General features: G+C 38.1%; 1 protein-coding gene across 1 annotated transcript in view; it reads right to left on the reverse strand.

Moving 5' to 3' along the window:
* Positions 1–15464, reverse strand: part of PDE11A (phosphodiesterase 11A) — a 361415-nt gene that overhangs the window by 304427 nt on the left and 41524 nt on the right. Inside the window, exon 2 of the mRNA XM_038585090.1 lies at positions 5551–5709. Within this exon, the coding sequence (XP_038441018.1) occupies positions 5551–5709 (159 nt within the window). The remainder of the gene's footprint in view (positions 1–5550; positions 5710–15464) is intronic.

The following is a 15464-nucleotide window of genomic DNA, read 5'->3' on the forward strand; positions in this document are numbered from 1 at the left end:
TATTTGGGGGAACTGACTAGTTGTTTGGGGATTGGATATTATGGTAGAACTAAAGCTTGCAGCCAAGTCTAAAGACTTTTAAAAAAAAATCAATCCTATGCCAGTCAAATTCCATGCAAGTCACACACCTCTATGCCACATTCAGTCTTCTGGGCCCCAATTTGTCACCCCTATCAGCATGATAGGATATTCAATATCCCTCCCCTTCATCAAAATGAATTATGATACCTTTTGCACCCTTAACATCTCACCAGGATCTGAAACATTCGCCTTTGCACAATCAGGAACAGCTTAAAAATGTAAAGCCAAGAGCTTATCACATCCTTCCCTTTACTTGGCTGTAAGTCTCAGGCCTGTTGCAAATAACAAAACTCCAGCTTCTGCAAGTCTCATTAAGCATCATCCGTGTGACCATCCTCAACATCAATTGGCAGGGCAGCGTCACCCATAACAAATTCTGGAATGTGGCCAGTCCCAGCAGCCAAGCTCATCTGGCTGCATCCCAGCTCTACAGGGTGTCTGAACATGCTGGCACAAAGGAGAATGGCAGGATGGCTGAACATTCTGAATTATGAGCTGGAGAGAGGTGACCACACACTAAAGAAACCCTGTAGAGATGAGCTGAAGAACTTCAAGCCACAACTGCTTATATGTTGGCTGTTGGAAAGTGAATGCAACAGACATAGTCTTTATGCAACACTGCAATAAGAAATGGCCCCTTTGAGGACCAGGTATAGGCAAACTGAAAGGGCAGATAAGGGCCCATGTTCATTTCCATATTCCAGGTTTCATCTGGCCTGCCCCTGCATTTTGACAGATTACCAGTGTTTGCTCTCATCCAGGTCTCATTTTATTCTGCAAAATAATGCCTCTCTCTCTACTTACCCAAGAATAACAAAATGACAAATTAATTGGATACAAGGAGCATAGGCATACCACCTAAATCAGCTAGCTTATGCATATCACTGAAGAACAGGGACATTTGCTAGAAACCCATGAAGTGAACCAGGAAATTCCAGTCAGCTCCTTTGTGTGATCTGCCTTTCTGTGTGCTTCCAAAGTGAATTACAGAACTAGTAATTTGTCAGTATGTAATCTAAATTATTAATATGTGCCTATGGTAGACTGTTATTTCACACAAAACTCTAACCACCGCTGATAAAATTACTGCTATTATGTAAGAACATTAAAGAGTATGATGATTTTAAAGTCATTAAAAGTGAAATTTTTAGGCAGGATCTGGATGACCATCTGGCAGGTAAAAGATCCTTGCATTGGATGAGGAAAGGGTTGGTGAGAAAGTATTTTGATGACTTTTCCAGGCTTTTCCATCAACTTTATGAGATACAGCCCAGCCACTGAAATATAGGCACAGAATTTTCAAGAAATCTAATATGATCCCATGCACAATTATGTTAGATATATAAATAGCCCAGAAATGAATACACCACATTTGATTGTCATTTTATCCCAGGCAAATCACTTACTGATTCTCATATTGCAAAATGTTTGGAATTACACCAAATAAAATACAGCTGATGGTCTCCAGAAGTTGACATTATAAGATATCAGGACATACAAATCATATTATGCTAAAAATGCAATAAATTTATCACTACCCATATGAATGATGACATAGCAGTTATGTATATGAAGTAAAATAACAAATAAGGTTCAAATTATTTTAGTTTTACTTTGAAAGAGATGACAAGATTTCATGAATTTCATTTACTGGTAAGTGCTATATCTATTTTATCCCTCACAACAATACTATTACAGAGATTCTGAGGCTAAGAAAAATTGAACAGCTTGCCCAAGGTCACTCAGCTAATAATTAGCAGGTCAAAGACTTGAACCTGCCTCAAAGGCCATCTGATCTGGATCCCCCTACCTAGCACTGATTACTGGGCTTCCATTTCCCTTTCTTATTTCCTCACTTGCAGGCAACACTGAAACTTCTGTCGCTTAAGTTTATACTGGTGAGTGTGGGAGGAGGTTGTCTGAAGCCTGCCCGGCAGACTGAGGAAAACTAATTTGAGTTTTCAAATGGGAACTGAACAAAGTTGGCAGGGCTCTGCAAAAAAGAGGTATAGGCGTGCTACTACTATTGTAAATAGGCTCAGTATTCCCGAAAGCTATCTGTCTCTTGGAATGAGAGCTATAAAACTTTTCTTGCCCTCTGTCTCAGTAATTTCAGTCTTTGGAATATACCCCAAGGAAATAACACAAAAGAAAAAGGTAATTTGTTCAAGATGTTCATTCAGGGGCTATTTGAATTAGTGAAAAACTGGAAATAACCTAAATTTCCAGTAATAGGACAATGACTAAGCAAACTAGGCTAGGTAGAGAAAGAAAAAGAAAAAAAAACTTTATAATCCCTAATAATGGCAAATGTAGACTACATTCACATGTGGACATATATGTAAGAAATAACTCTTAAAAGTAGAATGCAAATTAGCATAAGCATAGTCTTGTGCCAAGACCTTTTTTCTCACTTGTGCCAAGTATAATATTGTGTGCATTAACAATCACACAAGAGAAATGTGAATTTATAAAGAAGTATATCTCCCATTTCCTTGTAACTCCAATAGTGGAACTGATACATAGGCTGTCCTTAATTAAAACTTAGGACAGCTTACATAGAGGTAGTTTTAAAACTGAGACTAGACTATATCTCACATGTACTAATGTGCTGTCAACAAGAGCTAATTTTTTATAAGGACTTACTATAGACACTCTTCCAAGTTCTTTCCCTGTATTCTCTCATATAATCCTCTTATAGCCTTATAAGTATTATTATTATCATCTCTTTTCCAAGAGGAGGAAATTGGAGCACAGAAAAGCTAAGCAACTTTCCCAAGATTACATAGGCTATGGCAGAGATGGGGTTTCAACCAGGGTAGACTGCTGCTATGGCCTATATGCAGCCATTATGCCACAATGTCTTAGCTTATTTAAAAGAAGTATCTAGATCATGTTATTTCCCATTAAGCATTTCTAAGATTTTGTTTTCTGCTTTTCTTCCTCAGCACTTCTGTTTTGTTTATAATATATAGGATCCTTGCAGGAAAGAACAATAACCAGATACAGAGGTTGAGATAAAATACTCACCATCTAGTGCCACCTGCATGAACATAATCAACTTGCCTAAACTGGTAAAACTTCATCCAAGAAGTAAGACTAGAGTAGGGTTTTTAAATCAGTTGAGGGAATTATAGAGGCTAAAAAATAAAATTCTACTGTGGGCACATGAGATAATTACGAAGGAGAAAAATGTAACACATGGAGCAAATGTGATACCCAAATGATGCTGAATCTAAGAAATAAGTTGCCTGAGGCTAAGTGACAAATATAGAAGAACATTTAAAATTCTTGGGAGAATGATAACTTAAAAATAAAATTTATGTTTTATATTTACTTAGTTTCTTATATTTTTACAAAACTATTTGTAACTTACGATTTTTAATTCTCATGCTGTAAATGGTGAATAGTATAGTTGACGGGGGAAAAAACTGAGAGTCACAGATTAAGCATCTCACCCAAAGCTGGCCCATTTGTCCTTAGTGGGGTTGGACCTCTGTCCCAGCCCACATTCTCAGTAGAGCTAAACACTGATGCTGTTCAAGACAAAGCCCTGTGCAGACCTCTCCTATAAATCATTCAGATCCATAAAGCCCTAGGCCACAAGTATAAATCCACTGAGATAAGTCCAGAAAACCAATCTAACATAAGCATAATCAGAGATGATAATCAAATATATAACAGGATCCTTTCAAATGAAGGAGGCAGAGTGATGGCAGGACTACTATCCATAAACTAAACTTTGGGAGATATCATGGGCAGGTAGTTTTATGTTTGGAAAAACACAAAACCCTAGTCCTTTTATCTGAATCCTTGTAAGAGGCACATTATTATAAGACCCTATCACCTTTGGGACAAAATGCGCAAAACAACATTTTTGCTTTATTGGTACATTTTATGGAAATATTTGCAGAGTAAGTGAGGCAGCCTATATTCATACATCCCTAAGTGCCCTCACCTTCTGACCTGACTCTGTCTTATAGAAGCCTATGCTTTCTTGAGAGATCAGATCAAATGCTATAGCCTCTTTACATTCTTCCAAGAAGCCTCTTTGCATTCTTCAAGTGAGATTAACCCTCCCTTTCCTAGGCATTGATAGCACGTTCTAGGTCATCTTATTGATGATCTTGCCTTCTGCTTTGTTTGGCTCCAGGATGGCATAACACACTTGGGATTTATCTTTGGGCTTCTACAGCCCCAACACAAGTGCCTTCACACTGTAGTTTTCCCTGAATTGGTAAGAAATTGTCTGAGGTCCTGTCACACTCTAAGGGTTTATAAACATTTTCTGGGGTTTGAGTTATTCAAATTCAACTACAGATATGACCTCAGTAAAGGACTCTCTTCACTTAAAAATCTTGTTTCCTTATAATCATATTTTATGCTGACCTTTAGTACCAGAACATTTGCATTTATTTAATGCATTAGTAATTAGCACTAGCAAATAGCAATCTCACATCCAGAAGGTTAAATTATAAAGTGCCTTTTTTAATCAAATAGGTGTATGGCAGTCATCAAACTAATTTGAGATTTGCTTTTACCACAAATTTCATAAATATTCCACCATATGTTATTCAATATGAAGAGCTTCAAAGACAGAAAAAACTTCAGCTTTATAAAGAATCTCTCTTTTAATATGAGCCGGTGAATAAACTACTGATGAAAGAACTTAGGATTTCAGAACAAAAGTACATTACTTCTACCAAAGTCAACAGTTCTTCAGGGACAAAAATAATGTTCTAGTAATTTGTACTAGTGTACTAGTAATTTGGAATTATAACTAAATAACATTCATTTTATTGAGATTCTTATATAAGAACTAAGTAAACAATTCTTCATAGTAGTTATAAAAACACAAAAGCAGGCACCTGCATGGCTCAGTTGGTTAAGTGTCTGCCTTCAGTTCACGTCATGATCCCAGAGTCCCAGGATGGAGCCCGTTTCAGGCTCCCTGCTCAGCAAGGAGTTTACTTCTTCTCTCACCTTCCCCCTGCTCCTTCTCTCTCTCTCTTTCTCTCTCTCTCTCACTCAGTCTAACTCTCAAATAAATAAGTAAAATCTTAAAAAAAAAAAAAAAAAAAAAAGGAAACACAAGAAGCAAGTACTAGGTTTCTGAAACCCAGTCAGTCACCTTCCTCATGCCCCTAACTTCCCTTGGGCCGTGTGTGGTGGTGGTGTGATCCTCAATTAAAAAGCTTGCTTATAAAGAAGATAAAGACCAGGGAAAGAATACTACCGAGGGTTGCAATGAAAAGTAAACTAAGAAAAAGATGAAGTGATTATTTTCAATTGTAACACATTCTACAAAATATCCAAAACTTCCACTACATTTTGTGTAACAATAGAAAAAGCTCTTTGATCCATGAATGGGTTAATGCAACAACTATTCACACAACTCTTGTCCTTTTCTGGGAGAATAGCAATCAATGACCAAGGAGAGTACAAGTCACAAAAGGCATGAAATCTTACTTTTTCATCATCTTCAGTAAATGGAGCACCTTCAGGAATCTTATTTATCGCTTGGGCCACACCAATAATCTCACCATCACTGCTTCGGATAGGCATGCACAATAGTGATTTTGTCTTGTATCCAGTTAGCTTGTCAATTTCATCATTGAATCTTCGATCCTAAAAATAAGACAGAGAGGGCACTCAATGCATATGCATTGTCATCAGGGAGAAAGGAAGAAAAGTGTAATTTTGTATATGATATTTTATGACTAGGAATTTTACCCAATGAATTTTTAATAACAATACCAGATTTGATTTCATGTTGAAGTCACCAAAGAAGGATAAATGAAAAAAACTGCTACCACAGTTGTTAACCATAGTAAATGATGAAAGAACTTAAACTTGACTACAACAATCTCTTAAAGTTGGGGAAAGGGCAAGTGTCTTTTTGTTGTTTTGTTTTGATTTTGTTTGTTTGTTTGTTTGTTTTTGAGAGAGAGAGAGGGAGCGCACACTCAAAGCAAGGGGAAAGGCAAAAGGAGAAGGAAAAAGAGAATTTTAAGCATGTTCCATGCCTATCGCAGGGACCACTGTGGAGCACAATGTGGGGCTCTATCTCACAACCTTGAGATTGTGACCTGAGCCCAAATCAAGAGTTGGATGGTTAACCAAATGAGCCTCCCAGGCACCCCTCAGGGGCAAGTGTTTTTAATGGAACTCCACACTGTGCTACTTATTAAAATATGTTATTTCACATAGACAATTGATTATGAAGTATCATATAAGAAAAAGGCCTAAAAAATTCATGTTAAGCACAATGAAAAAATATGCAGAAAAGCACTACTTTACTTCTAGTCAAAATGTCCCATGAAAAAAGAACCTATGAGCCTCTTATGATACTTTTAAAATACGGAAATGAAAACAAAATAGTGTGGTGGGGAAGGAGGAGACAAAAGACTTCTTTATAGGATGTCCTCTTAAAATATATAGAAGGAATGGTAAATTACATAAGTATCTATTCTGCAACTACCAGTATAATAATATATACAAGCAAGGATCACCAATGGATGCTAAGCCACTATTGTTGTTAAACAGAATATCCACATAGTATCAGAGTATCACCCCAAAGATTCCCTATTAAATTCAAAGAGAAAAAGATGTCTTTATCATGAGGAGATCTGGTGGACATCACCTGAAACAAGTGATCAAACTTAGCATTACCACTAATGAGACAAAATATCACAGGCTTCTGATGTGATGTAATGTGATGAGAATACATCAACAAAAATATATAGCATTCTTGTCAAAAGTGTAAAATGAATCTGACCATTCAGGAAAAGAAACTTAAGAAAAATGCAGATTATCGGTAATTCTATCAGAAGCCTGACCTGCACTCTTTAAATATGTCAATATTGTGAGAGGCAAAAAAATTTGAAATAAAAATAAAATAGGGCCATGGGAGCAGTGCTGGTTGCTCTTAAGAAGAATTAGGAGACCTGGGATCTAAATAAAATGTGTGATTCCCTTTTTAAAATTGTTATGCAATTTCTAGGTGTTGGGTTACAATTAAAGAAAGTTGAACATGGACATTATATTAGGAAATATAATTTTATCAACATAAGCTTTCAAATCAACATCAACTTTCCTCTATGAACAAGGATTTCACGTTCTTTTTTAAGGATATACATGCTACGGCATTTTAGTGCGAAATGTCACAACACCTTCAACTTCTTTCCAAATGGTAAGAAAGAAAGAGAGGGATGGAAGGGAGGGAGGGAGGGAGGGAGAGAGGGAAAGATGGATGGATGAAGGAAAAAGAGAGAGAAAGAAGAGACTGGCTCCTGAAAAGGTAACAAGGGCTAAAAATGTTCCAAGGAAGATAATAAGGAGATCCAGGCTCACTGCTTCAATAAGGGACTGAGTGAAGTGAAGCTTCTCCCAATGACTTTGATATTTTCTTAAAAGAGGCTTAAAAAATGACAAAGCCCTCCTGTCTACCACCATCTAGAGATATGAATTTCATCTAAGAGTCCAGAGATACTGGTTGTGGACAGAGCCTCAAAACCAAATATTATTGGCCTTCTGATAAAATCTGTGTTATCTTCAGTATCACAAGAACAGGAGCTTAAACTCCATAGTAAGTTCTGGTCTTGGGACTCATGGAAGCTACTCTAAATCCTTAGTTAGGGAGGGAAGAGCCCTGAAGGAGAGAGGGAAATAAAAAAATCCAAACAAAACTAGGTCTCGGGAGGAGGCAAGATGGCGGAAGAGTAGGGGTCCTCAATTCATCTGGTCCCACACAAACTTACCTAGATAACTTTCAAAGCAGTCTGAAAACCTACAAATTCGACATGAGATGTAAAGAGAGAACAGCTGGAATGCCACAGAGAGAAAAGTGGTCGCTCTGACAAGGTAAGAAGGTGAAGAAAAAAAGGTTGGGGAAGAGAGCCAGGGCAAGCCGGGCAAACAGGCTGGAAAGGGGAGCTGTGACAAGCTGTGCGAAAGCTGAGCAGCAGAAAGTTGGGGCACAAAAGCTGAGTCCTGGACAAGAGAGAACTTTAAAAATCCGCACCCAAGTTTTCCCTGACTGAAAAGTGCTCAGCAGGGAAATAGGGCAGAATGGCAGGAGGGGCAGTGAAGCCTCAATATTCCTGGAGACACAATAAGAATAGGGGTCCCTGGGAGAAAGCTCACCACAAACTGCAGTCAGATTTCGGTAAGGAGCTGGAATGCCACAAACTTCTGGGGCATTTGGGAGAAGCTGGCTTGTTATGCAGGCCAGTGCTGGGGCTCTCTTTACCCTAGAGTCCAGCAACAGATGGAGGCAACTTTCCTCCATTCCCTTTGGGAGAGGTAGACCCCAGGAAGGCATAGGACAGTGAGAACTCTCCTGATGCTGGGTGCCCTTCAATTTGTACAGATCAGTGCACCTGCACCTGTCCTCAGGAGCATCTAGGCCAGTGTGGACTGGGAGACTGCAGTTTGGTACTTGGGGAGCTCTTGGCTCTGGAGCTAGAGATCTGGCTTGTGTCATTTTTTTTCCTTCTCTTTGTCTTTCACCTGGGAGAAGCAGGGCCTGTAGGGAACAAAGGCCTCAACGGATAAACAACTCACACTGAGTCGGGTCACCTGACAAGAGGCAGGGCATCTCCACCCAGGCACAGACACCAAGAATCAGCACAGCAGATCTCTCCCCCAGAAGAACTGCTGGAAGAACCGGGAAGGGCAAGTTTATAGACCAAGCGGCACTGGAAAGCTCCAGGAATGAGGGATCACCACCCTCCACTTTTTTTCTTTGTTTTTTGTTTTTTTTATTCTATTTGTTGTAAAAGTTGTTTTTCACTTTAGTGGTCCTTTCATTTTGCTCTGTTCTTTTTATTTTCTTGTCTCTGATCTCTTCCGAATCATCTAGGATGTATTTTACTTAGGTCGTGGTTGATATTTTTGACTCTGCAGGTTCATATAGCCACTTTGCACTGGACAAAATGACTAGAAGAAAGAATTCACTACAAAAGAAAGAACCAGAAGTAACACCTCTGCCACAGAATTGCTGAATGTGTATTTAAATACAATGTCAGAAATTCAATTCAGAAGTACAATTATAAAATTACTGGTGGCTCTGGAAAAAAGCATAAAGGACTCTAGAGATTCTCTTACTGCAGAATTGAGATCTAATCAGGCCAAAATTAAAAATACTTTAACTGAAATGCAGTCTAAACTGGATGCTCTAACTGCTAGAGTTAATAAGGTGGAAGACAGAGTGACATAGAAGACAAGTTGATGGAATGGAAGGAAGCTGAGGAAAAAAAGAGAAAAACAATTAAGAACCCACGAGGAAAGCCTTAGGGAAATAAATGATAGCTTGAGAAGGAATAATATTCATCTTATTGGGATTCCAGAAGAGGTTGTGTGAGAGGGAATGAGAGGGGACCACAAAATATATTTGAACAAATCACAGCTGAGAGCTCCCTTAATCTGGAGAAGGAAACAGACATTCAGATCCAAGAGATAGAGAGGACCCCCCCAAATCAATAAAAAACGTTCAACACCTCGACATTTAATAGTGAAACCTGCAAATTTCAAAGATAAAGAGAAAATCCTTAAAGTAGCTCGAGATAAGAGATTCTTAACCTTATATGGGGAGAGATATCAGATTAACAGCAGACCTATTCACAGAAACCTGGCAGGCCAGAATAGGCTGGCATATACACAGGGTACTAACACTAAATGAGAAAAACACACAGCCAAGAATACTTCATCCAGCAAGGCTGTCATTCAGAATAGAAGGAGAGATAAAGAGCTTTAAGGAGAAGCTTCTTCAAGAAGGAGAGATACAAGCTTCTATCTTATAAAGATAGACAGAAACTGAAAGAATATGTGACCACCAAACTGGCTCTGCAAGAAATATTAAGAGGGGCCCTGTAAAAGAAAGAGGGAGCCCAAAGAAACAATCCACAAAAACAGGGACTATGTAGGTAATACTATGAATAAATTCATATCTTTCAAAAGTTACTCTGAACGTGAATGGGCTAAATGATACCATCAAAAGATGGAGGGTATCGGACTGGATAAAAAATCAAGATCCATCTATACACTGTCTACAAGAGACTCATTTTAGGGACACCTGGGTGGCTCAGCGGTTAAGCATCTGCCTTTGGCTCAGGGTGTGATCTTGGAGTCCCAGGATCAAGTCCCACATTGGGCTCCCTGGAGCCCGCTTCTCCCTCTGCTTGTGTATCTGCCTCTCTCTGTGTGTCTCTCATAAATAAACAAATAAATAAAATCTTAGAGAGAGAGAGAGAGAGAGAGAGAGACTCATTTTAGACCTAAGGGACACCTCCAGACTGAAAATGAAGGAGTGGAGAACCATTTACCATTCAAATGGTCCTCAAAAGAAAGCTGGGGTAGCAATCCTCATATCAGATAAATTAGAGCTTATATCAAAGACTATAACAAGAGATGAAGAGGGACACTATATAATACTTAAAGTGTCTATCCAACAAGAAGACCTAACAATTATGAATATTTAAGCTCCTAATGTGGGAGTAGCCAAGTATATCAATCAATTAATAACCAAAGTTAAGACATACTTAGATAACAATACGTTAATAGTAGGAGACTTCAACACAGCACTCTTACCAAAAGACAGATATTCTAAGCAGAACATCTCCAAAGGAACAAGGGCCTTGAATGATACACTGGACCAAACAGATTTCACAGATATATACAGAACATTCCATCCTAATGCAACTGAATACACATTCTTCTCAAGTGCCCATGGAACTTTCTCCAGAGTAGACCACATATATTGGGTCACAAATCAGGTCTCAACCAATATCAAGAGATTGGGATTGCCCCCTGCATATTTTTAGACCACAATACTTTGAAGCTAAGAACTCAATCACAAGAAGAAATTTGAAAGAAACTCAAACACATGGAGGTTAAAGAGCATCCTACTAAAAGATGAATGACTCAACCAGGACATTTGAAAAGAATTAAAAAGATTCATGGAAATTAATGAAAATGAAAATAAAACCATGCAAAATCATTGGGATACAGCAAAAAACAGCCCTAAGAGGGAAATAAATCGCAATACAAGCCTCCCTCAAAAAATTGGAAAAAACTCAAATACACAAGCTAACCTCACACCTAAAGGAATTAGAAAAAGAAAAGTAAAGCCTAAATCAAGCAGAAGAGAGATAATATAGATTAGAGCAGAACCCAATGAAATAGAGACCAGAAGAACTGTAGAAAAGATCAACAAAACCAGGAGCTGGTTCTTTGAAAGAATTATTAAGATAGATAAACCCCTAGTCAGCCTTAGTAAAAAGAAAAAAGACTCAAAATAAAATCATGAACAAAAGAGGAAAGATCATAACCAATACCAAGGAAATACGAACAATTTTAAGAACATATTATGCCAACTAATTAGGCAATCTAGAATAAATGGATGCATTTCTGGAAACCCCAAATTACCAAAACTGGAACACGAAGAAATAGAAAACCTAAGCAGGCCAATAACCAGGGAGGAAATTGAAGCAGTCATCAAAAACCTCCCAAGACACCAAAGTCCAGGGACAGATGGCTTCCCAGGGGAATTCTACCAAACATTTAAAGAAGAAATAATACCTATTCTACTAAAGCTATTTCAAAGGATAGAAAGGGAGGGAATACTTCCAAACTCATTATATGAGGCCAGCATTACCTTGATCCCAAAACCAGACAAAGACCCCACCAAAAAGGAGGATTATAGACCAATATTCCTGATGAACATGGATGCAAAATTTTTCACCAAGATACTAGCCAACAGAGGATTATTCACCACAACCAAGTGGGATTTACCCTCAGGATGTAAGGTGGTTCAACATTCATAAAACAATCAACGTGATAGATCACGTCAATAAGAGAAAAACTAAAACCATATGATCCTCTCAATAAATGCAGACAGCATTTGACAAAATACAACATCCATTCCTGATTAAAACTCAGATAGAGGGATAGAGGGAACATTCCTTAATATTGTAAAAGCCATTTATGAAAAGCCTACAGTGAATATCATTATCAACCAGGAAAAACTGAGAGCCTTTCTCCTAAGATCAGGAACACGACAGGGATGTCCACTCTCACCACTGCTATTCAACCTAGTACTAGAAGCCTAGCCTCAGCAATCAGGCAACAAAAGAAATAAAAGGCATTCAAAGGCAAAGAAGAAATCAAACTCTCCCTCTTTGCAGATGACATTATACTGTACATAGAAAACCCAAAGGACTCCACCCCAAGATTACTAGAACTCATACAGTAATTCAGCAATATGGCAGGACACAAAATTAATGCCCAGAAATCAGTGGCATTTCTATATACTAACAATGAGACTGAAGAAACAGAAATTAAGGAATCAATCCCATTTATAATTACACCCAAAAGCATAAGATACCTAGGAATAAACCTAACCAAAGAGGTAAAGGATCTCTACCCTAAAAACTACAGAACACTTCTGAAAGAAATTAAGGAAGATGTAAAGAGATGAAAAAACATTCCATGCTCATGGATTGGAAGAATAAATATAGGGAAAATGTCTATGTTACCCAGGGCAATTTACACATTCAATGCAATCCCTATCAAAATACCATGGATTTTCTTCAGAGTTGGAGCAAATCATCTTAAGATTTGTATGGAATCAGAAAAGACCCCAAATAGCCAGGAGAATGTTGAAAAAGAAAAATCAATGCCAGGGGCATAAACAATGCCTGATTTCAAGCTGTATTACAAAACTGTGATCATCAAGACAGTATGGTACTGGCACAAAAACAGACATATAGATCAATGGAACAGAATAGAGAACCAAGAAATGGGCCCTCAACTCTATGCTCAACTCATCTTCAACAAAGCAGGAAAGAATATCTACTGGAAAAAAGACAGTCTCTTCAATAAGTAGTGTTGGGAAAATTGGACAGCTACATACAGAAGAATGAAACTGGACCAATCTCTTACACTATACACAAAGATAAACTCAAAATGGTTGAAAAATCTAACTGTGAGACAAGAATCCATCAAAATACTAGAGGAGAACACAGGCAACAATCTTTTTTAACTTGGCCACAGCAACTTCTTGCTAGACACAACTATAAAGGCAAGAGAAACAAAAGCAAAAATGAACCATCAGGACTTCATCAAGATAAAAGGCTTCTGCACAGTGAAGAAAACAATCAACAAAACTAAAAGACAACCTACAGAATGGGAGAAGATATTTCCAAATGACGTATCAGATAAATGATGTATCAGATCTTGGCTAGTATCCAAGATCTATAAAGAACTTATCAAACTCAACACCCAAGAAACAAACAATCTAGTCATGAAATGGGCAGAAGACATGAACTGATATATCTCCAAAGAAGACATACACATGGCCAATGAGCACATGAGAAAATGCTCCACATCACTTGCCATCAGGGAAATACAGGTCAAAACCACAATGAGATACCACTTCACATCCATGAGAATGGCTAAAATTAACAGGACAGGAAACAACAAATGTCGGCAAGGATGTGGAGAAAGGGGAACCCTCTTGCACTGTTGGTGGGAATGTGAACTGGTAGAGCCACTCTAGAAAACAGTGTGGAGATTCCTCAAGAAGTTAAAAATAGAGCTACCCTAAGACCCAGCACTTGTGTTACTGAGTATTTACCTCAAAGATACAGAGGTAGTGAAATGCCAGGACACTTGCACGCCAATGTTCATAGCAACAATGTCCCCAATACCCAAACTGTGGAAGGAGCCATGATGTTTATCAACAGATGAATGGATAAAGAAGATATGGTGTATGTGTGTGTGTGTGTGTGTGTGTGTATAAAATGGAATATTACTCAGCCATCAGAAAGGATGACTAGCTACCATTTGCTTCGACGTGGATGGAACTGGAGGACATTATGCTGAGTGAAATAAGTCAGTCAGAGAAGGGCAATCATCATATGGTCTCATTCATACGTGGAATATAAGAAATAGTGAAAGGAATTATAAAGGAAAGGAAGGGAACTGAGTGGGGAAAAATTAGAGAGGGAGACAAACCATGAGAGACTCCTAACTCTGGGAAACAAACAAAGGGTTGTGGAAGGGGAGGTGGGTGGAGATAAGGGGTAACTGGGTGATGGGCAATAAGGAAGGCACTTGATGGGATGAGCACTGGGTGTTATACTATATGTGGGAAAACTGAATTTAAATTTAAAAAAGAAAACAGATCTCCTGCTCAAAATGAGCTTGCAACCAAACTTTCAGAGAAACACTAATTTGTATTAGTATTTTTAAAAATTCACCAAGAAACCATTATGTCAAGCTGTGAGGTGGGGGACACAGCAGGAAACAAAACAGGCATCATCCCTGCCTTCACAGAACTTACAATCTAGTAGGTGAGGCAGATGACATATAAATGTATAATCATGTATTATAGTAAGTGATACTAGGAAAAGAGCAGGGTGCCATGTGAGAGACTTAATAGGAGCAATCTATTTCTATGGTCTATCTGAAAATAGAACAAGTAAGCTATGACTTGCATCATGAGTAAGAATTAGCCAATCAAAGAAAGTTGGGAAGAACTTTCCAAGATGCTAAAACAATACCCGTGAAGGTCCTGAAGAAGGAAAAGGCTTAGTAAGTTCCCCAAACTCCAAGGTCAGTGTGGCAAAAGCACAGGGAGTCAAAGGGAAAAAAGGAGAGGAAGGTAGGGGCCAAATGGTACCAAGTCTTACAGGCTTGGAAAGGAGTTATAACATTAACCCTAAACACAGGGGAATGTCACTGAAGATCTTGAAGCAGAGGATGATATAACTCATAATCCAGCACTTAGCATTCACTGAAATCATCTTATTACTTCACTTGTTCTCCCTCCATTAGTATATAAGATCTAAATTAGCAGAGATTTTGTCCCTCTTGCTTCTTGCTTCATACTGCCATATATTGTAGGTGCTCCATAATAGTTGTTTTGAGTAATAGGAGGATTTTTTTTAAGATTGTACTGCAATTATGCAAAATATAGAAAAGCTGGAAAGGCCTTAAGGCCCCACATTTCACTCCTTGGTGTGTATTTAGAGATACTTTTGCACATGTACATAAGAAGACACACAAATGTTGACTGTAACATCAATTATGGAAAGAAAAAATTAAAAACCATTTCAATGTTGGTTAATAGAGAAGTAAACAAATTATCATCTCTTATCCTGATAACGTACTATACAACAATTTTAATGAATAAACTAAAGCTACTTATATTAACATGAACACACTCATATGGTCTGGGTTAAGAGAAAAGCAATGAAGGTAAGACAGGTAGGTTGCAAATTTCATCTACAGTACTTCCTAATGGATTAGTTGAGGATGGGGGACTAGAAAAAGAAGAGTTTATCTCTGGTTTTAATTTGAGAAACTATGTCACTAATATG

This window comes from Canis lupus, chromosome 36 (genome assembly GCF_011100685.1).
Source record: "Canis lupus familiaris isolate Mischka breed German Shepherd chromosome 36, alternate assembly UU_Cfam_GSD_1.0, whole genome shotgun sequence".
Lineage (NCBI taxonomy): Eukaryota > Metazoa > Chordata > Mammalia > Carnivora > Canidae > Canis > Canis lupus.